Source organism: Elephas maximus, chromosome 3 (genome assembly GCF_024166365.1).
Source record: "Elephas maximus indicus isolate mEleMax1 chromosome 3, mEleMax1 primary haplotype, whole genome shotgun sequence".
In the NCBI taxonomy this organism is placed as follows: Eukaryota; Metazoa; Chordata; class Mammalia; order Proboscidea; family Elephantidae; genus Elephas; species Elephas maximus.
The window spans coordinates 110,513,784-110,538,180 of NC_064821.1; the positions used below are offsets into that span (position 1 = coordinate 110,513,784).

Consider the following 24,397-nt stretch of genomic DNA (forward strand, 5'->3'; position numbering starts at 1 on the left):
CTCAAAGTAGAAAAAGAAAAGATTGCCTACTTAAAAAAAGAAACAACCCTATATTATAAACAACCAAACAAAAAAAAGAAATTAATCTTTTGATAAGTTATGCCAGCTGACTTTTAGGACTCTGCTTAATTACTTGCCAGTTTGTCGGTAATTAAAATAATTGTGTAAAATGAGCATCTTAAGTCTGTTATGTGTAAGCTAATTTCAGTATGGATTCTTCATTATTATAAATATTTGCTTATGTGAAAAGTCTAATATGTGCATCATTTTCAAAAATATTTGATATTTTAAAATTGGTTGTGGTTCATAAACTAATTTTTTTTAGTAACTTTTTTTAATAATTTTTATTGTGCTTTAAGTGAAAGTTTACAAATCAAGTCAGTCTCTCACATATAAACTTATATACACCTTACCACATACTCCCATTTACTCTCCCCCTAATGAGTCAGCCCACTCCCTCCTTCTAGTCTCTCCTTTCATAACCGTCTTGCCAGTTTCTAACCCCCTCTACCCTCCCATCTCCCCTCTAGACAGGAGATGCCAACACAGTCTCAAGTGTCCACCTGATACAAGTAGCTCACTCCTCATCAGCATCTCTCTCCAACCCATTGTCCAGCCCAATCCATGTCTGATGAGTTGTCTTCTGGAATGGTTCCTGTCCTGGGCCAACAGAAGGCTTGGGGACCATGACTGCCAGGATTCTTCTAGTCCCAGTCAGACCATTAAGTATGGTCTTTTTATGAGAATTTGGACTCTGCATCCCACTGTTGTCCTGCTCCCTCAGGGGTTCTCTGTTGTGCTCCCTGTCAGGGCAGTCATCGGTTGTGGCCAGGCACCATCTAGTTCTTCTGGTCTCAGGATGATGTAAAATCTCTAGTTCATGTGGCCCTTTCTGTCTCTTGGGCTCATAATTATCTTGTGACCTTGGTGTTCTTCATTCTCCCTTGGTCCAGGTGGGTTGAGACCAATTGATGCATCTTAGATGGCCGCTTGTTAGCGTTTAAGACCCCAGATGCCACATTTCAAAGTGGGATGCAGAATGTTTTCTTAATAGAATTTATTTTGCCAGTTGACTTAGAAGTCCCCTGAAGCCATAGTCCCCAAACCCCTGCCCTTGCTCTGCTGACTTTCGAAGCATTCAGTTTATCCCGAAAACTTCTTTGCTTTTGGTCCAGTCCAGTTCAGCTGACCTTCCGTGTATTGAGTATTGTCCTTCCCTTCACCTAAAGTAGTTGTTCTTATCTACTATCTAATACGTAAATAACCCTCTCCCACCGTCCCTCCCTCCCCCCTCTCGTAACCACAAAAGAATGTGTTCTTCTCAGTTTAAGCTATTTCTCAAGATCTTATAATAGTGGTCTTATACAATATTTGTCCTTTTGCCTGTGACTAATTTCACTCAGCATAATGCTTTCCAGATTCCTCCATGTTATGAAATGTTTCACAGATCCATCGCTGTTCTTTATTGATGCGTAGTATTCCATTGTGTGAATATACCATAATTTATTTATCCATTCATCAGTTGATGGACACCTTGGTTGCTTCCAGCTTTTTGCTATTGTAAACAGTGCTGCAGTAAACATGGGTGTGCATATATCTGTTCGTGTAAAGGCTCTTATTTCTCTAGGATATATTCCGAGGAGTGGGATTTCAGGGTTGTATGGTAGTTCTATTTCTAACTTTTTAAGAAAACACCAGATAGATTTCCAAAGTGGTTTTACCATTTTACATTCCCACCAGCAGTGTATAAGAGTTCCAATCTCTCCACAGCCTCTCCAACATTTATTATTTTGTGTTTTTTGGATTAATGCCAGCCTTGTTGGAGTGAGATGGAATCTCATCATAGTTTTAATTTGCATTTCTCTAATGGCTAATGATCAAGAGCATTTTCTCATGTATCTGTTAGCCGCCTGAATATCTTCTTTAGTGAAGTGTGTGTTCATATCCTTTGCCCAATTTTTAATTGGATTGTTTGTCTTTTTGTGGTTGAGTTTTAACAGAATCATATAGATTTTAGAGATCAGGTGCTGGCCGGAGATGTCATTGCTGAAAATTTTTTCCCAATTTGTAGGTGGTCTTTTTACTCTTTTAGTGAAGTCTTTAGATGAGCATAGGTGTTTGATTTTTAGGAGCTCCCAGTTATCTGGTTTCTTTTCGTCATTTTTAGTAATGTTTTGTATTCTGTTTATGCCTTGTATTAGGGCTCCTAACGTTGTCCCTATTTTTTCTTCCATGATCTTTATTGTTTTAGTCTTTATGTTTAGGTCTTTGATCCAGTTGGGAGTTAGTTTTGGTGCATTGTGTGAGGTATGGGTCCTGTTTCATTTTTTGGCAAATGGATATTCAGTTATGCCAGCACCGTTTGTTAAAAAGACTATCTTTTCCCCAATTAACTGACACTGGGCCTTTGTCAAATATCAGCTGCTCATATGTGGATGGATTTATATCTGGGTTCTCAATTCTGTTCCATTGGTCTATGTGCCTGTTGTTGTATCAGTACCAGGCTGTTTTGACTACTGTGGCTGTATAATAGGTTCTAAAATCAGGTAGAGTGAGGCCTCCCACTTTCTTCTTCTTTTTCAGTAATGCTTTACTTATCCGGGGCTTCTTTCCCTTCCATATGAAGTTGGTGATTTTTTTCTCCGTCACATTAAAAAATGTCATTGGAATTTGGATCAGAAGTGCATTGTATATATAGATGGCTTTTGGTAGAGTAGACATGTTTACCATGTTAAGTCTTCCTATCCATGAGCAAGGCATGTTTTTCCACTTATGTAGGTCCCTTTTAGTTTCTTGCACTCATAAACTAATTTAATATCAAAATTTTATAGTTAGAAAAGCTTGGAACAATCAGTACTTACCCAGTTATATAATGGTGTTATTTATAAGACTTTCTAAGTAAATAAATAATGTTGTTCTTTAAAATACATTTTTTTTTATTTTAAATGGATATTCTGTAGCTAATTAAGGTATTATTTTAATATTTAAAGACAGAAACAATTTTATTTTGCCTGAAATATATCCAAGTCTGTTATTAAATTGGCCTGTTCAAAAGAATCTGATCTCTGTTTTAATTCTGGAAGTTTTCAGTGAATCCTTTGATTGGTTCATATACCCTGATATTTATAAAATGTAATGAGTAGGTAGAATACAGTATTTTTTATTTTTATTTTATTTGTTCCCTGAAACATCCTTTGGTTTATAAGGGGTATAAAACTTAGGATAGAAACAGCATGTGAAGAAGAAATTTAAGTAGTTGGTTGTATTCAAATGCCAAAATAATATTGAATTTGTAAGAGTTTTTGGTGTCATGTAGTCACAGAGATATGGATAGAATGCCCTACAGCCATATATTGAGAAAGCAATTATAGAATAAATTTTTAAAATTTATATGCAGTATCAATTGTTTAGGTTATTGAAGAAATTTAAACAAGTAGACCACTACTTGTCTGTCCTACTTTGATTGCTTGCCTGTTGCTACGATGCTGGAAGCTGTACCGCGCGTATTTCAAATACCAACAGGGTCACCCATGGTGGACAGGTTTCAGCAGAGCTTCCAGACTAAGACAAACTAGGAAGAAAAGTCTGGTGTTCTGAAAATTAGCCAGGGAAAAGCTTATGGATGACAAAAGAATATTGTCCAGTATAGTGCTAGGAGATGAAACCCCTAGGTTGGAAGACATTCAAAATGCAGAGTGGACTTGAGTGTATCAACCATTGTGAAGATGACGCAGGAGCAGACAATGTTTCATTCAGTTGTACCTGGGGTTGCCATGAGTCAGAATCAACTTTGTGGTAACTAAGAACAGGAACAAACAAGTAGAATGCGTATATGAATACACTGTATATTTTTGCAAAGACTACTTAATTTAATTCATTAAAAGTACCAGTATCTTTACGAAAAGGGCCACATAAACCAGAGACTCCATCAGCCTAAGACCAGAAGAAGTAGACGGTGTCCAGCTAGCACCAATGACCGCCCTGACGGGGAACACAGCAGAGTCTCTGACGGAGCCAGAGAAAAGTGGGATGCAGAACTCAAATTCTGGTAAAAAGACCAGACTCATTGGTCTGACTGAGACTGGAGGAACCCCAGAAGACATGGCCCCTGGACTCTCTGATAACCCAGAGCTAAAACCATTCCCGAAACCAACTCTTCAGACAAAGATTAGACTGGACTATAAGACATAAAATGATACTTGTGAAGAGAGTGCTTCTCAGTTCAACTAGATACACGAGACTAAACGGGCAACTCCTATCCGGAGGCAGGATGAGAAAGGAGAAAGGGATAGGAGCTGGTTGAATGGACACAGGAAATCTGGGGTAGAAAGGAGGAGTGTGCTGTCACATTATAGGGAGAGCAGCTATGGTCACATAACAATGTGTGTATAAATTTTTGTATGAGAAACTAACTTGAGCTGTAAACTTTCAGTTAAAGCACAATTAAAAAAAAATTACCAGCATCTTTAGAAAAACTTGATTTGAGGGGATTCACATGATGGGCAGATGAGGGTCCATGTATAGGAGGACAGACAAAATGGAGTGGGACCTGGAAAACAAGTTCTGTGAAGAATTGGAAGAACTAGATTCATGGAAATAGAAAATGGATGACTAGCTGGATATTCATTTTACTAAATTTTGAAAGGGTAGTCATATGGTATTTGTGTTAGTGAGGCAGGACTCAGTCTACAAGATTGGATTGTGTCTTGAGGCAATCTCTTCAGATATAAAAGAAGGAAGCAAGCAGAGAGGAGGGGGACCTCATACCACCAAGAAAGCAGTGCTGAGAGCAGAGCATGTCCTTTGGACATTCTTCAGTGGGCAGAAGTAGTCCAGTAAGTATAACATGCAACAGGGCAGATTTAGGTTCAATATAAGGAAGAACAGATCAAGCTTTCAAACAAAGTGTGACTGTCTCACAAAGATGTGAATGTCATATCTGAAAAAAAGCTAAGCAGATCCCAGGTGAGTATCTGTCAAGGTTGTTATAGGAATTTCTATTTCTGAGAATAGGGGATTGGACCAGGTAAACTCAAGTATGTTTTCGAATTGCAGATGTTCAGACTTTGCTAAATAATTGGTTTAACTTGTTAGGTTTTTGGACCTGCATTTTAAATACTATGCTGACCAGTGATTCTTGACTCTTTTTGTCAGAATCGCCTCTGAAAGAGAGCAGTCTACTTCCCCTATCCCTGAGATTTTGATTCAGAAAGTTAGGGGTGAAATCCTGGCATCTGTTTTTTTGGTGGATTTTAATTTTATATGTGATTTTGGTGCACAGCCAAAGAGTTGGGAATGGACAATATGGATATAACCTGATTCGCTTGACAATCTGAGTACTTTACAAACAAAATCTGAGACCTCTCTGATAGCTTCCTTTCCTCTGCTCATATAACTATTGGATTTCCTTGAGAGCGCTGTCCCTTCTCATGCCACACCTCTCCTTTGATGATTTCCCCGTTTCCAGTGTTTTTAAATCCTACCTATAATCTGAGGGCACCCTGATGGTGCAGTGGTTAAGAGCTTGGCTGCTAACCAAAAGGTCGGCAGTTTGAATCCACCAGCCTCTCCTTGGAAACCCTATGGGGCAGTTCTACTCTATACTATAGGATTTCTATGAGTCGGAATCAATTCGACGACAAAAAGTTTATAAGCTGATGGTCCCAGTTTCGACTTCTCTTGAGCTGTCTTCTCCACTGGACTGTGAATTTCTTGAGGTTAGGGTCCCTGTTTTATTCATTTTACTATAACCAATGCTTACCACAGTGCTGGCACATAGTGAATAAATGCTCAGTAAACATACCAAATGAATGAGCATATTGATGACTTACATATTAAGAGCAAATCTGGGCTTCTTGGGGCTTATGAAACTATACAAGACAGACTCCTATGACCAAATACAATAATATTGACCAGATAAAAGACAAATGTAAGGATCTCCGGTTCTCAAATATAGAAATAAGTATGTGAATTATACTTTTCTTTATTCTGTTCAGGGAGTAAAATTAAAAAAGACTTAAAAATGAAAATTCAACTGCTAGCCTTAACTTTGATTATAGTAACCTGGATTGTGTCTTATTTTAAAAACTTTACCATCAAAAGTAAAATACAGAAAATTCTGTTGGAAGAAAATGCAAAATACTGAAGAATCATGCTATGATTTCTTCCCAGTTTTTGTTAGAGAAATACTAGAATCCACACCTAGCAGTAAATACAGTGTACAGTTATACAGTAAAACTTGTGAAAGCTGGAACCTAGGTAAGGTAGAAACCTGACAGAGAAGGAAAACACAAATATTTTCCACTAACAGAGTGATAGAGAAGTGATAAGCTGCACCCTATCAAAGGCAGAAAACTTGGGAGACCCAGAAAAACGAGGCAGCCCTGTTGAGTTTCGGCTCTTCCTGGTTTCACCGTATAAAAACACTTTGACCACAAAATAAATAAAATTTAGAAAATGCAGAACTGAGCACCATAGAGTTTTCAATGCTGATTTTTCAGAAGTAGATCGCCAGGGCTGTCTCCTAAGGCACCTCTGAGTGGACTTGAACCGACAACTTTTCGGTTAGCAGCTGAACATGTTAACCGTTTACACCACACAGGATTTGGAGTTTATGAAATCCACTTATTTTGTTAGGTATTATTTTTAGTACCAAAGATAAATAAGTTTTTGCTTTTGTCATCTGGTTGTGGCCATATAATATAAAATAAAAATCTTAATAAGAAATGTATCTCTGAAAATGGGGTATAAGATTCAGTTCTTGTTGGAAGATTAATTCCCTCCTTGTTCGAGTGAGAAAGTTGGGCAATATGGCCTTTAATTCCCTCTCAATTCTAAAGTCCTGTGGTCTCAAAGAAGGAGCCCTGGTGCGCAGTACCGAAAGTATTCGGTGGATAACCGAACGGCCGGGGATTTGAACCCCCCAGCTGCTCCGTGGGAGAACAGTGTGGCAGTTTGCTCCTGTAAAGACTACAGCCTTGGGAACTCTATGGGTCAGTTCTACTCTGTTTTTTAGGGCCACTGTCTTAGTCATCTAGTACTGCTATAACAGAAAGACCACAAGTGGATGGCTTTAACAGAGAAATTTATTCTCTCACAGTCTAGGAGGCTAGAAGTCAGAATTCAGGGTGCCAGCTCCAGGGGAAGGTTTTCTATCTCTGTTGGCTCTGGGGGAAGATCCTTGTCATCAATATTCCCCTGCTTTACAGCACTGGGTTCTGGGTAGGAGCTTTTCAGCGCAGCGACCCCTGGTCTAAAGGGCGTGCTCTCCTGGCTTCTTCTAGCTTGGTGGTAATGAGGTCCCCCTTTCTTTCTGCTCTATTCTTTTATATCTCAAAAGAGATTTACTTTAGGCAAGATCTAATCTTGTAGTTTGAGTCCTGCCTCATTAACATAGCTGCCACTAATCCTGTCTCCTTAACATCACAGAGGTAGCATTTACAACACACAGGAAAATCACACAGGCGACAAAATGGTGGACAATTATACAATATCGGGAATCATGGCCTAGCCAAGTTAGTATGCATTTCGAGGGGACACAATTCAATCCATAACATTCCACTCTTTGGCCCCCAAAATTCATGTCCTTGCCACATGTGAAAGACATTCACCCGATTGTATCATAGCAAACGTCTTAAGTCAACTCCAAGTCCAAATTCCAAAAATTCCTCTTCATCTGTGAAATCTAGAATACAAGTTATCTGCTTCCAAAGTACAATGGTGGAACAGCCACACGCTAGACGTTTCCATTACAAATGGGAGAAATCGGAAGGAAAGAAGGGATAATAGGCACCAAGCAAATCAGCGGAACACATTACATTAGTCCTCAAGGCTTGAAAATAATTCTCTGTTCTCTAAGGCCATTTAGACAATGGCCCTGCCCTCTAGACTCTGGGTGTTGGCCACACTCTCCAGATTCTGAGTGGAAGCCCCTCAGCCCTGGGCTTCGGTTTCGCCTTCCAGGCCCACTAGAATGGCAACACTGTTCCCTTGTAGCTGGGCAGCGTGGGTCGGCTCCAACGCGTGCTGATCTCCTGGTTCTGCTGCTGTCATTTGTCTGCTGCTGCCGTTTCCAGTGTAACAGCTTTCCTCACTTCCTTCTGAGTCCTCACCAGAATTGTCTTTCATGTCCATAATTCTGCCAGTAGTCTCTTCAAGGCAATCTTAAAACTTTTCCAGCCTCTACTCATTCAGTTTCTGAACTGCTTCTACATTTTAGGTATCTGTTACGGCACCACTCCACTCTTGGTACCAAATTCAGTCACTGTGAGTTGGAATCGACCCGACAGCAATGGGCTTTGTGGTTCTAGAACAATTAAAAATGCAAAAAAAACTAATTGAAAAAATAATAGCATGTGAATATGATAATTTTATATAACATTCAGAAATATTTCATAAATTTATATCCTCAAAAGATTAGGTTCCACAAGTTTTCATCACATGAGACTAGATTTATTGAAGAATAACTCTTTCTTTCTTGTACATTTTTATTTTCTTGTACCTCTTATCAAGCATCCCCTTTGTGTTTTTGATAAATAGGCTGCCTCTAAGAATCAGACTTCACTCTTAGGAGAACCACCAAAAGAAATTCGGCTCAGTAAAAATCCATACTTGAACCTGGCGAGTGTGCTGCCCAGTGTGTGCTTATCATGTAAGTATGGGCTCGGTATTAATATTTTAGCGTTTCATTGGATAATTTCCATAATGAGTTTTACTTTAATCTTTAACTTAATAGAAGCAATTAATGCCTGTTGACCAAATTAAGGTTGACACTATGACCCCCAGTCTCTAAATTAATGGAATAATTAAAATTAAAATACTTAAAATGCACTCTCTTTTGAGGAAATATATCTTATGGTATTTTTATTAAGAATATAATCGATTTATTGAATTATTACAGAATTCGGATTAAAAATAATTGGGGCAAAGGAAGTATTTGGCAATAATGTAATTCTTGTAGAGTTGAATTTCTAAACCAGAGGTTAAACCTCTAAGTAATCTACTATGTCTAGGGTATTTGTTTATTTCCTGAGGCATAGACAAATCTCAGAAAATAAGCAGTGGATTCTGACTCTAATGACCCTGCAGGGATTTGCAAGGAGTGGCTGGCAGATTCCAACTGCCAGCCTTTTGGTTAGCAGCCGGGGTTAACCACTGTGCCACCAGGGCTCCCAATCCGTGTATATTAACTCCAATTCAAATATAATCTTAAGAGAAGATTACTAATGTGGTGTGCTTTAGGCACAGGGGTATTCAGTGCAACACTGGTTGTCAGTAGTGAAAATCTGGAACGTGCCTTAGTGTTCATCAATAGGGGAATGGTTAAATAGTTCATTAAATGGAATACTATGCAACTTGTTAACAACTGAGGGGTATCTACATGTATTAATATAAAATGATCTCCAGAGCGTATCGTTGAATGGAAAAAGCAAATATATGCATCCTGTGACTTCATGTATGTTTATTTAAAGCTATATGTTATTACATGTACATATATGAGTGTGTAAATGCATAAAGTAAACCTGGAAAAACAAATTCTGAACTGTAAAGAAGAACAGAATTGGATGGAAAGAGGTGAAGTGTGAATTTCGTTTTTTATATACATTCTCTGTATCTAATTAAGTATTGTCTTATACCCAAATGTTAATTTGTAATTTTTTTAAAAAAGCAAGCAAGCGTTTTAAATGTGCTTCTAATGTCAGGCATACTTCCTATATGATGGTCTCAGCTAAGAACTGATGGTGACAACTACTGCATTAACAAGAATGGTTAATTTACATTTTGTATGCCATTTTGTATGCCTTGTTCTAGAGATTAGATTTTTTAAAATGTTTTCACCAAAATTATTTATCCATAGGGCAAGTTTCCATTTCATTTGTTTCAAATGAATGAGACAGTATCTCATGGTATATTTTTTCCCCTGAGGATAATATAGACACCGTATACTGGTAAACCAAAATTTGTGTTGTATTTGAGAATATGCTGAGTTAATGAGTTTTGTACTGTTTTAATTTATAATAAAGAACCTGAATAAAATAAACACATTGATTTTATCTTTAGCCCCTGCAAGTAAAACTGCTTTACAGAAGACAGGAATTGCAAGCAACATTCTGGAGGCGATCTCTCAGAGAAATGAATCACAACACGCGTTGGAAAAGTGCATTGCTTATTCTCAACCTTTTGGTGACTATGCACAGGTAAATGATTCTCAGGTTCTGATGATGCATAGAAAAATGGGTTCAACTATATATCGAGTTCATGAAGTTATAGTACCCGTAATATCATCATAAGAAAGGAAAATTGCAATATCTGCACATTTCTCGCTCACCATTTGAAATTTTGGGACAAGTTCACAAGATGTCATCGTATACTAGGTATTTACCTCTGATTGTTCACACCAGCAGTCAGCAAACTACAGTCCACAGATCAAACCCAGCCACCCCGTGTTTGTAAATAAAGTTTTATTGGAACATAACCACGTCCGTTCATTTATGTATTATCTATGGGGCTTTCTATGAGTCAGAATCGACTCAACAGCAGCGGGTTTGGTTTTTGGTTTATGGTCCTTTCACGATACAGCAACAGATTTGAGTAGTTGCATCAGAGACCATGTGGTTCGCAAGACTGAAATATTACTGTCTGCTGACCTCTGGTTTATATCAGTGTAAACCTGACTAAGAAACCCAAGGAAATGCCACTGTTATTCACCAGTGCTTATAGATGTAGAAAGAGAAGCATAATTATAGGCACTACTTTGCTCACTTTAGACCACTCAGTTAATCAGTCCATAACAAAAACAGTATTATATTCAACAGGTATACTGTGTCATTACTTAAATATCAATTTTGCTCTGCCTCATTCTTCTTCAGCTTATTCTTAGTGCCTAAGCTGAGAGTAAATATCATGTTAGCACTATATGATTATGTAATTACAAGAGCTTTATAATTAACAGTTCTGATTCTTTCTTATTTCTCAGAGCAGTCAGCTTCTTCTCAGCTCTATCCTGTTTGTTGGAACAGTGCCTCCACTTTGATTTCCTTGAAGCAACTCTGTGTCTACCTCACCAGTATGAATTCACTTAGACCAATTCATGCCTGAGTATACTTTTATGATAGGATACTAGTAAACACAGGTCAAATAGATGATGTAAATATGGTACAGCTGGATATTGGCAAAATATATGATAAAGTCTTTTATCATACACTTGTGGACAAGATGGAGAAACACAGGTTGGAAGATAGTATAATTAGGTGACGTCACACCTGTATTTAAAGGGCGATCATGAATTAATACAATCTGGAAGACATTCTCTTACATTGTTCATAAGCCACCATCTTTGGTCCTTTATTACTTAAAATTTTAATAATGACGTTGATAAGGATATTGATTGTATGTTAATTATATTTGCACCTGACAAAAGCCTATGAAATTATCAGAGATGTATGAAAACATTTATGAATTATTTATAGTTCTGAAAATTGGAAACAGCCTAAATCTCCAACAATTCGTAAGACTGAGTAAATTATATCTTAATAATACCAGGAAATATAATGCAAACATTAATACTCCTGTAATATGTAAACACATGATAAATTTTTATAATCTTGTTAATTTTAAAATTTTGTATCATGTAGTCCTGTACAATTCCAATTTTTTTGTTTATAGGGAACAAAAATTTACTTTTATCAACAGAAAGAAGCACAATAAATATTTTTAAATTTAGTTATAATATTTAACTAAAGGTTTAAGCTTAAAAAACGAATGTACTTTCTCATTTCTTACATTTTACTTTTGAAATTTGTCTCATTTTCCACAGTTAGTAGTTTTGCTCTTAGATGGCAGTGTTTATTGTGTGTTCATCATATCCATAGAAGACACTCTACCTCATTGACATATGCAGAAATTCTGTGATAAAGTTGCCTCTTGCATTGCCATGCTTCCTCCTTATTGTGTATTTGGTTACCCCAGATACTGTGGAGTGAATTCTTCCTGCATTCAGGTTCCCCTTGGGCAGTCCCTGCTTCTTGTTATGCTTGTACATAAAGTGAGATTTGTACTATCTCCTTTGTGTTCCTTAATCCCTATCAAGTAAACTTCATTCAATGTTACAGTTCAGTGGTAGAATTCTCGCCTTTCATGCAGGAGGCTGGGGTTCAATTCTCAGCCAGTGTACCTCAAGTGCAGCCACCAACCCACCTGTCAGTGGAAGCTTGCATGCTGCTGTGATGCTGAACAGGTTTCAGCAGAGCTTCCAGAATGAGGCTAGGAAGAAAGACCTGGCAGTCTACTTCTGAAAATCAGCCAATGACAACCCAGTGGATCACAGCATGAAGTCACCATGGGTTGGGCCAACACAATGGCAGCTAACAACAACAACAATGGAATAAAGTAGCTAGAAAAAAGGTGGTCATATTTAGAAACAGAGGAAGATGTCTAAGGAAAAGGAACCAACGGTTTTTGTTTTTTTTTTTAACACTTGCTATATGTTTTACAATGTAAGTATTTAATCTTTCTAATAATCTCTGAGATTCAAATTACAACCTCCATAATATAAGTGGAGTGGTAACCTTCCCAAATTCCTACAGTTCATAAATGATTTCTCTGATTCCAAAGTCCACTTTTTTTTTTTTTTTTTTCATTATACAATGGAGAAGTTTCTTCAGGCATGGAAGTAATATCTGATAGGAACTGTTTGTATAGGCTGCTGTGCATAAGGATTAGGAGAGATGCATGAGTCAAGGAATAGATGGAAATAGTCGTCTCATTTCCAATAAAAATCACATTTAAAAATCAAACTGGCACAGTACTGATGAAGCTGCTTATATTGGACTATACTGTCTACAGATAGCACTTACTGATGTTGGACTAAATATGAAAAAAAAAAAACGAACTATTTGAAGGCACTGGAGAGTGACCAAAAGAAACTGAAGAGGAGTCAGCCTTTAGAAGAGGAAAGCCACACTGTACTAGGTAGCACTCACTAGTGTATGCAGAAAGCTGTACTTGTAATGACTGAAGGAGTCAGAGGTCAGAGTCCAAGGCTGTTAGGCTTAAAAGCAAGAGGAGAAATCTTGGGAAAGGGGAAGCTGCATAGGGAGAAGCCTCAAAATCTGCATATAAACTCGGTCCAAATACTTTGCTGATTCCTGAACTATGTTTGTAAGAGGGACAATCCAAGGAACTTAGTGAAAAGCAATAGTTGGAAGACTGAAAGAACTGAGAAGAGATTGTACTGCTCACCACCACAGAGGAGACAGTGTTTGGAGTTTGAGTTCAGCAAAGTTAAGTCCTTACAACAAGAATTAGCACTGTTAAGAGGAATATGATAGAATCCATAGTCTCTACATTGTATCATCCACAGTGTTCATTTGAAGAAACAAGAAAATGTGACACACAAAAGAAAAAGGAGTTAATAGAAACTGACCCCCAAATGACCCAGATGTTAGACTTAGCAAAGACTGTAAAGCAGTTAATGTATGTTAAAGAACTTAAAAGTAAGCTCATAATGCATAAATTGGGAATCTGAGCTGAGAAATCTAAACTAAGGATATCAGAGTTCTAGGACTGAAAAGTATAGTATTTAAAATAAATACACTGAATATACTTAACAAAAGATTCAAAAAGGCAGAAAAAGGTTCAGTAAACATGAAAACGTATCAAAAGAAACTTCCTTCTGAAGAACAGAGAGAAAAAAAATTGAAAACCAATTAACAGACCCTTAAGTGCCAATATCAGTCTAAAATACATGTACAGTCAGTCCTCTGTATCCACGGGTTCTACATGTGCAGATTCAACCAAATGCAGATAGAAAATATTCAAAAAGAACCAGAAAACCTGGAATTTACCATGCACCGAGTACTACCCTGAATCCACACAAATGAAATGTGTCGGCATACCCTGCTGTAGCCTCCTTCCATTTCACAGGTCCTCAGTTTCTCTTCAGCACTTATCTGAGCGTTGTTTGCCTCACATCTTGTCATCATTTCCATCATTATTCCTAAAATAATACAGTATAACAACTATTTACATAGCATTTACATTGTATTAGGTGTTAATAAGTAATCTAGAGATGATTTAAAGTATATGGGAGGATGTGCATGTCTCAGGAAGAGAGGAAAAAGATACAACACTTAAAAAAATAATGGTCAGAAATTTCCTAAATTTGGTTTAAAAAGCTTACAGATCCAAGAGGCTTACAGAACCCCCCTACAAACTAGGATAAGTAAAAAGAAATTTTTACCTAAGAACGTCATAGTTAATATGCTGAAAAACAAAGTTATAAAGAGATAGTCATGAAAGCAACTAGATAAAAACAACACACATTATCTTAAGACAGTCTCAGCCTTGGGACTATTGACATTTTCGGTTGGGCTAGATTACCCTCCCTCCCCTTTGACAACCACTGTGTTAAGTGAAACAACAATACAAATAATGGCTAGCTTCTCCTCAGAAACAGTGAAGCCCAGAAGGTAAGAGAATGTGGTGGAGAGCATTATTAACACAGATTTCAATATCCTGTGGAAAAAAAAAAAATCAAGGCAAAAGAAAGATATTTTCAGATAAATGAGAACAATTTATCACTGCCAGACCTACACGTACAAGAAACGCTAAAAAATTTTCTTCAGGTTAAAGGAAAGTGAAACCAGATTAAAACTCGGATCTACAGGAAAAAAAACAAAAAGCAATAGAACTGGTAATTATGTGGATAAATAAATAAAACTATATATTTTCTCTTAATTTCTTTAATAGCAGGAATTAAGACGTATTTTGGATTTTATAATGTATATAGATGTAATATATTTGACAACAGTAGTACAAAGGATAGCATAGGGGTAAATGGTTGCAGGTTATCACATTTTACATGAAATAGAACAATAAAATCTCTAAGTAGACTGCGATAAGGGATGGAATCCACAGTGTAGTCCCTAGAGAAACTATTAAAAGTCATACAGAGAAGTATCGTTAAATTGTCAAGAGTTTAATTAAAATGGGATTCTAAAAAAAATAGTTGCTAAAGCCAAAAAAATGTCAGGAGAGAAACAAAAACAACCAGGATGAGTAGGAAACAAATAGCTAAGTGGTAAACGTAAATTGAACCATAATAATGATTACATTAAATAAAAATGGACTACTTGCTCAAAACAGGGAGATTGCCAAAAAACAAGGCAAGAATGTACCACTTTGACAATTTCTATTCAGCAGTTTACTGGAGATTTTACCCAGTGCAATAAGGTAAAAAAAAAAAAAAAGGTGGAGAATAAGAATGTCTTTTACACTTGATGATTGTTTACATGAAAAATGCTTAAGAAACTATAAAACAGTCACTGAAATTAATAAGTAAATTTTGCAAGGTCACAAGATACGGGGGCAAAATACAAAAATCAGTTGTATTTCTGTATACCAGTAGCAAATAATTAGAAGATGTAATTTAAAAAGAAGTCCATTTAAAATAGCATCCAACATGAAATATGTAGTAGTAAATTCAATGGAAGACATCTAAGAACTCTACAATGAAAACTAAAAGACCTCGTTGAGAGAAAATAAAGAAGAACAACTATGAATATAGGGAGGTATACCATTTCATGGGTTAAAAAAAAAAAACCCACTGCTGTCAAAGTCATAGTGACCCCGTAGGTCAGAGCAGAGCTGTCCCATAGGGTTTCCAGGCTGTAAATCTTTATGGAAGCAGACCGTCACCTTTTTTCCCCCCACAGAGCAGCTGGTGGGTTTGAACCACTGGCTTTTCAGTTAGCTGAGTGCTTTAACCACTGCACCACCAAGTTCCTTGGCTTGGATGAGCCAATATTGCTAATTAACTGGAATTGCCATTGAGCTGCAGTTATTTTCTTACAAACTGCATTTCTTAAATATTTGAAATGTGATGGAGAAAATTTCAGTCAGAAATAGATTTAAACTGCAGTGCAGACTCTGGCAGTGATGATGGCATTATGGTCAGCTATATAATCCTGTTAGAGTGGATATACAAATGGAGCCTGAAATTTCAAATTCTGAGGTAGAGATTAACAGTATTCCCTTTATGGAGATGTACACCTATGTCAAATGGCCGAGAGAAGCCCACCTTAAGGGAACAGCCTTTGAGCTAATTTATTTAATGTCTATTAAACACATAAATCTGACATCTAATTATCTATCAAAAAAACATTTTCCCCTCCCCTTTTTGAGTAAACAACATAAAAATTCGTTTTAGGCAACTTTCTAGTTTTACATAGGCATTTTCAAGGTTACTTTTAGTAATATCAGAATTGTTTCATATATTTCATGTGGATGTTTAAATTGGGATTGTGATTTTTCATTCAACACTTCCCACACTTCGGAGTCTTCTGACATGCCTTAAATTACCACAGTGCTATCTACTTGAATGTTGTACCCTCACGTTACCCTGGTTACGGGGGTCTTTCCTACCAGGAGGCTGATTGCCTGTTGCAGGGAATCAACTGCAGAAGGTGTGATGAGATGATGTGATGGAGAAAGAGAAAACAAAAACAAAAAATGAACAAAAAAGCCTGGGTGGCGCTTATCCCTTCATATAGAGCCTAATGCTGCCACCTAGTGGGCAAATAATGCAGACAGCCTGGCCGGAAGTGCATCGTGTGATGAAGGTTGAGTGGATTTTTGTGTGAACTATGGTAGATCAGAATCTTGTGACAAGGACTTACTATGTAAAATAATTCCTAAAACTTAGACCTACTTTAAACAGTAATTGTGGAACCACAGGTTATCTTTCAGTTAACTCTAGACAATAACTTGGAAAGCACTTCAGGAAAAATTATCTTGGTTAAAAAATAGAATTAAGGAAAATAAGCTTTGGAAATGTATTTAAAATTACTCTCATTCCTTTAAAATCTTCAAGTTTTACATCCAATAAGTCTTTTTTAACAGTTCAATAAAATCTGTAAAGGAATAGTACATAGTATAAATAAACCTGAAGGCAGTTTTGAGTTGCTATTCTGATGTTAATCTAACTTTTCAAAGGGTTTTAATGTTGTGTTTTGATTTTTTAAAGGTGTTCGTTTAAGGAATATACTTAGATGTAAGATATACCATTTGTACAACTTGGTTTGGCCACTGCAGACTAGTGAGGTGAAGGTCAAATAAATTTCACATGGTGTTTTTTGTTTTGTTTTTTGAACGTGGTACAATACTTTTTGGGGATAATCATTAAATGTAAAGTTAGGATGTACATAGCACATACGAAGAAAAGTAAGTAGGTGAGAGGCAAAAATGAATGTGAAAATTGAAAACATCTGTATGTAGAGATGAGGGAGAGATTTTATTTTTAGTTATAAATGTCACAGAATGAAGCATGTTGGTTTAAAAAATTTTTTTTGAGAATTGGGAAAACAGTATTCTTTAAATAAAATCTGAAAAATGAGCTATATTGCAGAAAATATAATCAAATTAATTCGTTTCTGTGTAGGTGCGAAGTCTTTTAAAAGCTGAACTTTATACTATAAGAAAGGAATATTAATGATGTGATTCTCATTTCAAAGAACTAGTGCATTTGTTCATTTTGGGTTCTCCATCTAAGCTGACTCTTCTAAAGAGGAAGGGCTTAGAAAAGATACAGTGGAGCTGAGGACAGTGAGAGTACTCCTCCTAACCAAAAAAAAACCCCCAAACTCATTGCTGTCTAGTTGATTCTGACTCATAGCGACCCTATAGGACAGAGTAGAACTTTCCAAGGAGCGCCTGGTAGATTCAAACTGCCAGCCTTTTGGTTAGCAGCCATAGCCCTTAACCACTACGCCAAGAGAGGCAGAATTTTCTGAAAATCAACTTGATTTTCTATTTGAAGGGCTACATGCTAACCAGTCACGTTCTTTTCAGAAGACCATTAATGATAAGTATCTTTAATTTGGACTGATAGCAGATGAGCCTACACAGTTGAAGAAGGCCTCATCATGAAATTGATACTTGGGCAAAGGCCAGAAGTTCAGGGAGTGTGCCATATGAATGTGTATGCAAAGTTCATTCCAGGAAGAGGGAACAGCAAGTGCAAAGGCACCGGGGCAGAAACGTGCTTGGCATATTACAGGACCAGCAGGGAGACTAAAGCAAAAGGGCAGTGAGTGAAGTGGAGAGTAGGAGATGAGGCACAGTAGGAAGGAAAGGAGAGGCAGACCAGGTAGGGCCTTCGAGGCCATTGTAAGGGCTTTGGTTTTACTTTGAGTGAGACAGAAAACCACTGGGAGATTTTGAGTAGAGGGGATAACACGGGCCTACTTAGTTTAACAGGACACCTCTGGCTGCTGCATTAAACAATGAATGTAGAATGCAGGAGCAGAAGCAAGATTAGTTAGGAAGCTGCTACATTATAATCCAAGTAAAGATGGTATGGCTTGGACCAAGATGAGGGCTGTGGAGGTAGTGTGAGGTGATTGGATTCAGGAAGGTAGAGGCAACAGGCTTTTGGCCTAGGAAAATGGAATTGCCATTGATTGAGATGGGTAATTCAATTGAGATGGGTTAGTCTGGACAGAGCAAGTTTTAGGGAGCAAAAGTAGGGGTTCAGTTTTGGACATGTTGCATTCAAGACATCCAGTTGGTGATGCTTTGTTACTGGTGTTAGTTCATCATACATATCTGGAGAGGAGGGCAGAGGTCCAGCGGAGGTAAACGTTTGGGAGCCATCAGCATACAGAAGGGCTGTAAATTCTGTGAGATTGAGAGAGAGCACCAAGGGAGAAAGAGGGTAAATAAAGAGACCTGGCGCTGGTGACGAGGCTTCTCAGGATTTCTCTTTTGGTTGCTTTTATTTTCTCAGTGAAATAAAAAGCTAATCATCAGCTGAGAGTGAAGACAAGGGATGAGTTTTTGGAAGCTGGAGAGGGAAGACATGACCTAGTCACCCAGGAGAGAGGACAGTAAATGGACCAGGGAAATGGTAGGGTATTAGACTTGGATTGTAGTTCAAGGGACAGAGTGGTATCATGGGTGGAAACTATACCTAGGATGGTTTCAGCTTACCAAGAGGATCTTGCTAAAGGTTCGAGTCCTCTGAGTATGAAAGTGCCCATATTGAAAAGGGTGATGACCTCTTTTGGACAATGTTGTTAGCTACTGTTGAGTCGGCCTCTGACTCATGGCGACCCCACGCACAGTGGAATGAAACACTGCCCGTTACTCCACTATCTCCACGATCTGTTGTGGATCTGTCCATTGTGATTCACGGAGCTTTCGTTGGCTGGAAATTCCGCTGAAACCTGTTCAGCATCCTAGCAACATGCAAGCCTCCATTTACAGATGGGTAGTGACTGCACATGAGGTGTCCTGGCTTGGAATCAAACCTGGGTTTCCTGCATGGAAGACGAGAATTCTACCGCTGAACCACCAATGCTCCCTGTGGAGGATGAGGTGGGGGATTAAACCATTGTGTCTTTAGAATTCTTCCGACTGGGATGGGACACTTAGACTTCAAGCTGAAAATACAACAACTGTTAACTTTCTGAGCTCCCTATATCACAAGCTGTAACTCTGAGCATTAAATGAATTAAAAAAAAAAAAACTTGCCGTCGATTCTGACTCATAGTGACCCTATAGGACAGATTAGAACTGCCCCACAGGATTTCCAAGGCTGTAGTCTTTAATCTTTACAGAAGCAGACTACCACATCTTTCTCCTGCAGAGCGTCTGATGAGTTTGAATTGCCAATCTTCTGGTAAGGAGCTGAGCACTTTAACCACTGTACCACCAGGGCTCTTCTTAAATGAATTAATGTATATAAAATGCCTGGGATGTTGTCCATAATCAATGTTAAGTCATTTGCTTCCAAAGATAAATCTTCAGCATCATTTGAACTGAACTCAGCTCTTAATTTTTATAAGTATATTTAACAAAACCAAGGAATGGGAGATTTTTGCCCAAATGGGAAATTTTATAATTTCTAAAAATGCTGCTTCAGGCTCACTCAGTGTCAAGGGGGTAGGAGCAAATGTTGATATTACCAATAACTTGAGACAAAAAGCTGTGGTCATTGTGGAAGGTGCTTTTGCAACATGTGTGATTTTACCCCTCAAATGTTACATCAGAATATGTAAGGCTTATTAAAAAGTTTTATACATTGTCAGAGAAACCACATGAAGTATAAATTTTAATGTATGTGAAGACAGTTCGCCCCTCCCCCCTCAAAAATAAAAAATCCCTTGTTTTGGTCTTCACACAATTTCCCTGAACACGTTTCCTCTGGCTCTGCTCTCTCTAGCTGTGTTATGACATCTCAAAGACAATGAAAAGTAATTCATATTTGGATGCTGATTTATTAAAACACCTTTGTGATGGTGATCCACATTTAGCTTTTCTCTTAAAATTTTATTGGGCACATTAGTATGAAAAGAACAGTGAGAAAAACTGGGTTGGAGTCACAGCTCTGCTATTTAATAGCGGTGTGACTTTAGCCAAGTCACCTAGGGTATCTGAGTTCTTGTTTTCTCATCTGTTCAACGGAGACAATCATTCTTTCTCTGCCTACTGTATGGGGTTTCTGTGAAGATCAAGGATATAATGGACATGAAAAGTACTCCTAAGATAATGCAGGGTATCATAATTACATTTTCTCAATTATATACTTCTTCAAATGTACCATGGCTTGGCTGATTCGTTGATCTGATTTCCCACTGAGTATTTGACATGCAGAATCGGAATAGCACAGCTCTTCAGTGTCTTCCTTTTCTTCGGTCTCTCCAAAGCATAAATGTCCATTGAGGTGGTTTTTCCAGATTTTCAAAGTATACCGCTTTGTTCCTTTTCACTTACGTATTACACGCACAATTTTAAACCAAATTTTAAATCAACTTACCTTCTCTGTGTGTTCGCCCACATACACACGTGTAATAGCAAAGCCATCCTGGCAAGGTTTCCTAACGCCCAGCTCCTCCATTACCATGTTTTATATGGAGCTACCAGATTCATTTTTCCAAATTGCAAGGTCATGCATAACACTCCCTGTTCATGATACTTAGCTTGGCATTGCAGCCCCTCCATGCTGGAGGCCAGCCTGCCTTTCCAACCGTATTTGCCACTGTACTCTCTTCCATGTACCAGCCTCTCTGTTCATCACAGACTCATGCTTCCTGCCATCTGCCTCTGCTCAGGCTATTCCTTTTCTGCTAGACTAGTCATCCCCTTTTCTCCACCTGTCCACATCTGACCTAGCCCTTCAAATTTTAACTCAGGTGTCATTTCATCTGTGAAACTGTTGTCAGTAACCTTTCAAACCCCCCTCACCCATTTTCCCATTTCTGAACAAGCTTTAGCACACCACCTGTATTTCTCTTTTGGCTTGGTGACTTTCTCCTTTTAGTTCTGTGCTCTTCCTACTTCCCCTCCTAGGGTATGAGCTCTCTGAGAGCACAGTTCACGTTTTACTCATCTAAACAAACAAAAAAAAAAACCAAATTCATTGCCATTGAATCGATTCCAATTCATAGCGACCCTACAGGACAGAGTAGAACTGCCACATAGGGTTTCCAAGGAGCAGTTGGTGGATTCGAACTGCTGACCTTCTGATTAGCAGCTGTAGCTCTTAACCACTGTACCACAGGGTTCCACTCATCTAGGTGTCCCCTCTAGCGCCCAGCCCAGAACTGGATATCTATAGTCTGCAAATGGGAACTAGAAGGGAAGATGCTTGCTTCATATGCTTCCTCACTTAATGTGGTTTCTCTTTGTTTCTTAGAGATTCCTCAACTGTCAACATTCCCCCTGTAACCCCACAGCCCTTGCACTAAGTTAGACATCTTTGATAGAGTGTATCAGAAGAGTTATCTTCTCCCATTATGATATGGGCTGTAATAACACGCGTTTTCGTTTCCTGTTCTATTGTTTTTCTGTGCTGCTCGGTGAAGCTGTTCACTGATCTCATCATCTCTCAGTTGATTCTTACTGTGAATGGTGTAGCACCATTGGGAAGTCCTTTGAATGAAAGCATTGAATAAATTTCCTACTTGGATGATAATAAAGATGGTATACAGGGAAAAATACAGGCCGTTGCTTTGCTTTACTCCAAGACATGAAACAACGTACTACTACATAGCAGGAAGACTCAGAGAGGGGAAATGAGAAGAGTGTGAGATGAGAATTTTTTTTTCCTGATCCCAGAGTGAGATGTTCATTGTTTATGCCTCCTTATCGTTGAAAAGAATCTTATTCGTGGAATACGCTGATGATATATTAAGAGGAAGAAAGCTGATAAGAGTTCCGTGTTATAGTAAGGGGCTGACGGCTTTAGTGGTTTGGGTCCAGCACACAGTAATTACGATCACCAGACCAACAGAACTCAAAAGGAGACTAAGGGGCCTGACAGTGGGAGGAGAGGATGTGGGGCAGGCAGGCTCCAGTTAAGTGGGGTAGCAAACAGTTCTGTTGCAGACAGCCCTTCTCTAGGATATTAGCCCTGGTGAGAAACGTTTTATTATGGAATGCTTCAAACGTCCAAAAGTAGAGAGAATGGTATAGTGAATCCTTGTACCCAACAACCCAGCTTCAGTTACCACCCCGTGGCCAGACTTGTTTCAGCTATATTCCCACCTACTCCTTTTCTCTTGTTATTGTAGAGAAAACCTCAGATATATTTTATCACTAGAAAAAAAATTCGAGCAGGATTTAAAGCCAAATTATCTTTGCTAGTGTTTCACTTTGTGAAATACTCCTTTAAACATTATGTGACGAGGAATTTTATTTTACTGTCACAATAGATAACACCAAAATATAGAAATAGATGGGTTCTCAAAGATTCTATAGAAGAATCCTGATCAAAACGGAGAAAATGAAGAAAAGAATGTCAAATTCTCATGGAATCCAGGTTTTCTGGAACCATGAAGGCTGGATGAATCCCTGAAATTATTGCTTTGAGATAATGTTTAAAACTTAAGCCAAAAACATCCCCTTAAGTCTTCTTAAAACAAAATAGTTTAGCTTAACTAGTAACGGATGTCTTCTTTGAGCATTGTGCTCTTTTAAGATCCATCTATATGGGAGCAAATTGACAATAGCAACTCAAAAGATTAGACAGGAAGCTTTGCGGGCAGTGAGTTTATGTTAATGGGGGAGGAAGAGTTTGGAAAAGGAGGGTGAGAATAGTTTCACATCTTAATATCTGTCCTTGAATTGTACATGTAGAAATTGTTGAATTGGTGTATATGCTCAACAAAAATATTAAAAAAAAAAAACTTGTTCTCAAAGTGAATAAAAGGAGGTAATAAAAAATTAGATCTGCTTAACAACAACAATGAAAATAAAATTTCTGGTATTTCTTTAAAAAACAAAAAGTAGATGGGTTCCGATTTTGTCTTCTGTCCTCCCTCTTCTTAACATGGATGATTGAGAGCTATTTTACCTACAAGCAGGTATGTGGCAGACATCACCTGTTCCTCCTAAGGTTGACCCTGGTTTTTAAAATAGTGACATGTGCTGATTCAACAACAAACTGTATTTGTAATTGTAATGTGAGAAGACTCTTCTACGTTGCTGGGAGCTTTCCTTGTCAGTCATTTTTAAATTCTTGTATATTAAATTATATAGTTCTGCTTTATATATTGTATATTAAATTATATAGTTACATAATATATTTAAAAGCTTGTCACAGTATGTGTAAGAGCTAAAATCTAAGAGGGGGTAGGAGATCACACAAGCCAATTTATTGTCCTGGTTACTATGACCAGTTGTGAGAATACCTGGCCCTTCTGTTCGTAAACATTTGTGAATCAGAATCTCTGGACATGAAGCCTGAAAGTCTGTGTTGTATTGTACTCCCCAGGTGATGATTCTGTAGACCAACGTTGGAGTTCTCAATGCTCTGTAAAGCACATTTTGTATTTTTCCTGACATCATTTGTTACTTTTTACACCTGATGAATATTTATTCTCTTGCCGCTCCTTTTATTACTAGGTAGACCTCACATCTCATTTGATAGGCAGCTCTACTTCTTAGCCACTCCTTCCTCATAGGAATACCAATATTCAATATTTTGATTCATTGGGGCTTTCCTAGGTTTGAGAAGCACAGCAACTGCAGTGTTTTTTTTCATTCCCCAAAATGTGTGTGAGACTGGCAAGGGTGGTGGGGGTGGGGGGGGACTCAGAAGCTTGTTTGTGGTTTGCAAAAGCTCCCAATATGATTTTCATATAGATTTTACTCTTTTAACAAACAAGTTTCTGTATTTTTTGAAATAAAGTTCTCATATTTATCTCTTATTTACACCAAATCGGTAAATTGCTTTTTCTATACACATCCTTAATGAATAAACCAATTATATATAATTAGATTTATTTTTTAAGTTACAAAACATTGTTTATTCTTTTTCCATGTGATGCACTTGGATGTTCTCTGTTCTAGTCTTTTTTTTTTTTTTTAATTGCTGGTCATAACTCACTAAATGATT

At 37.8% G+C, this 24,397-nt stretch overlaps 1 protein-coding gene across 4 annotated transcripts in view; it reads left to right on the forward strand.

Moving 5' to 3' along the window:
* Nucleotides 1-24,397, forward strand: part of RAVER2 (ribonucleoprotein, PTB binding 2) — a 73,132-nt gene that overhangs the window by 45,424 nt on the left and 3,311 nt on the right. For 3 of the 4 annotated variants that reach the window (XM_049879496.1, XM_049879495.1, XM_049879497.1), the window contains exons 10-11: nucleotides 8,539-8,650; nucleotides 10,060-10,196. In XM_049879496.1, coding sequence (XP_049735453.1) covers nucleotides 8,539-8,650; nucleotides 10,060-10,196 — 249 coding nt within the window. Of the gene's footprint in view, nucleotides 1-8,538; nucleotides 8,651-10,059; nucleotides 10,197-10,975; nucleotides 11,353-24,397 lie in introns of those variants that run through there. The other variant, XM_049879498.1, reaches the window with a different exon arrangement.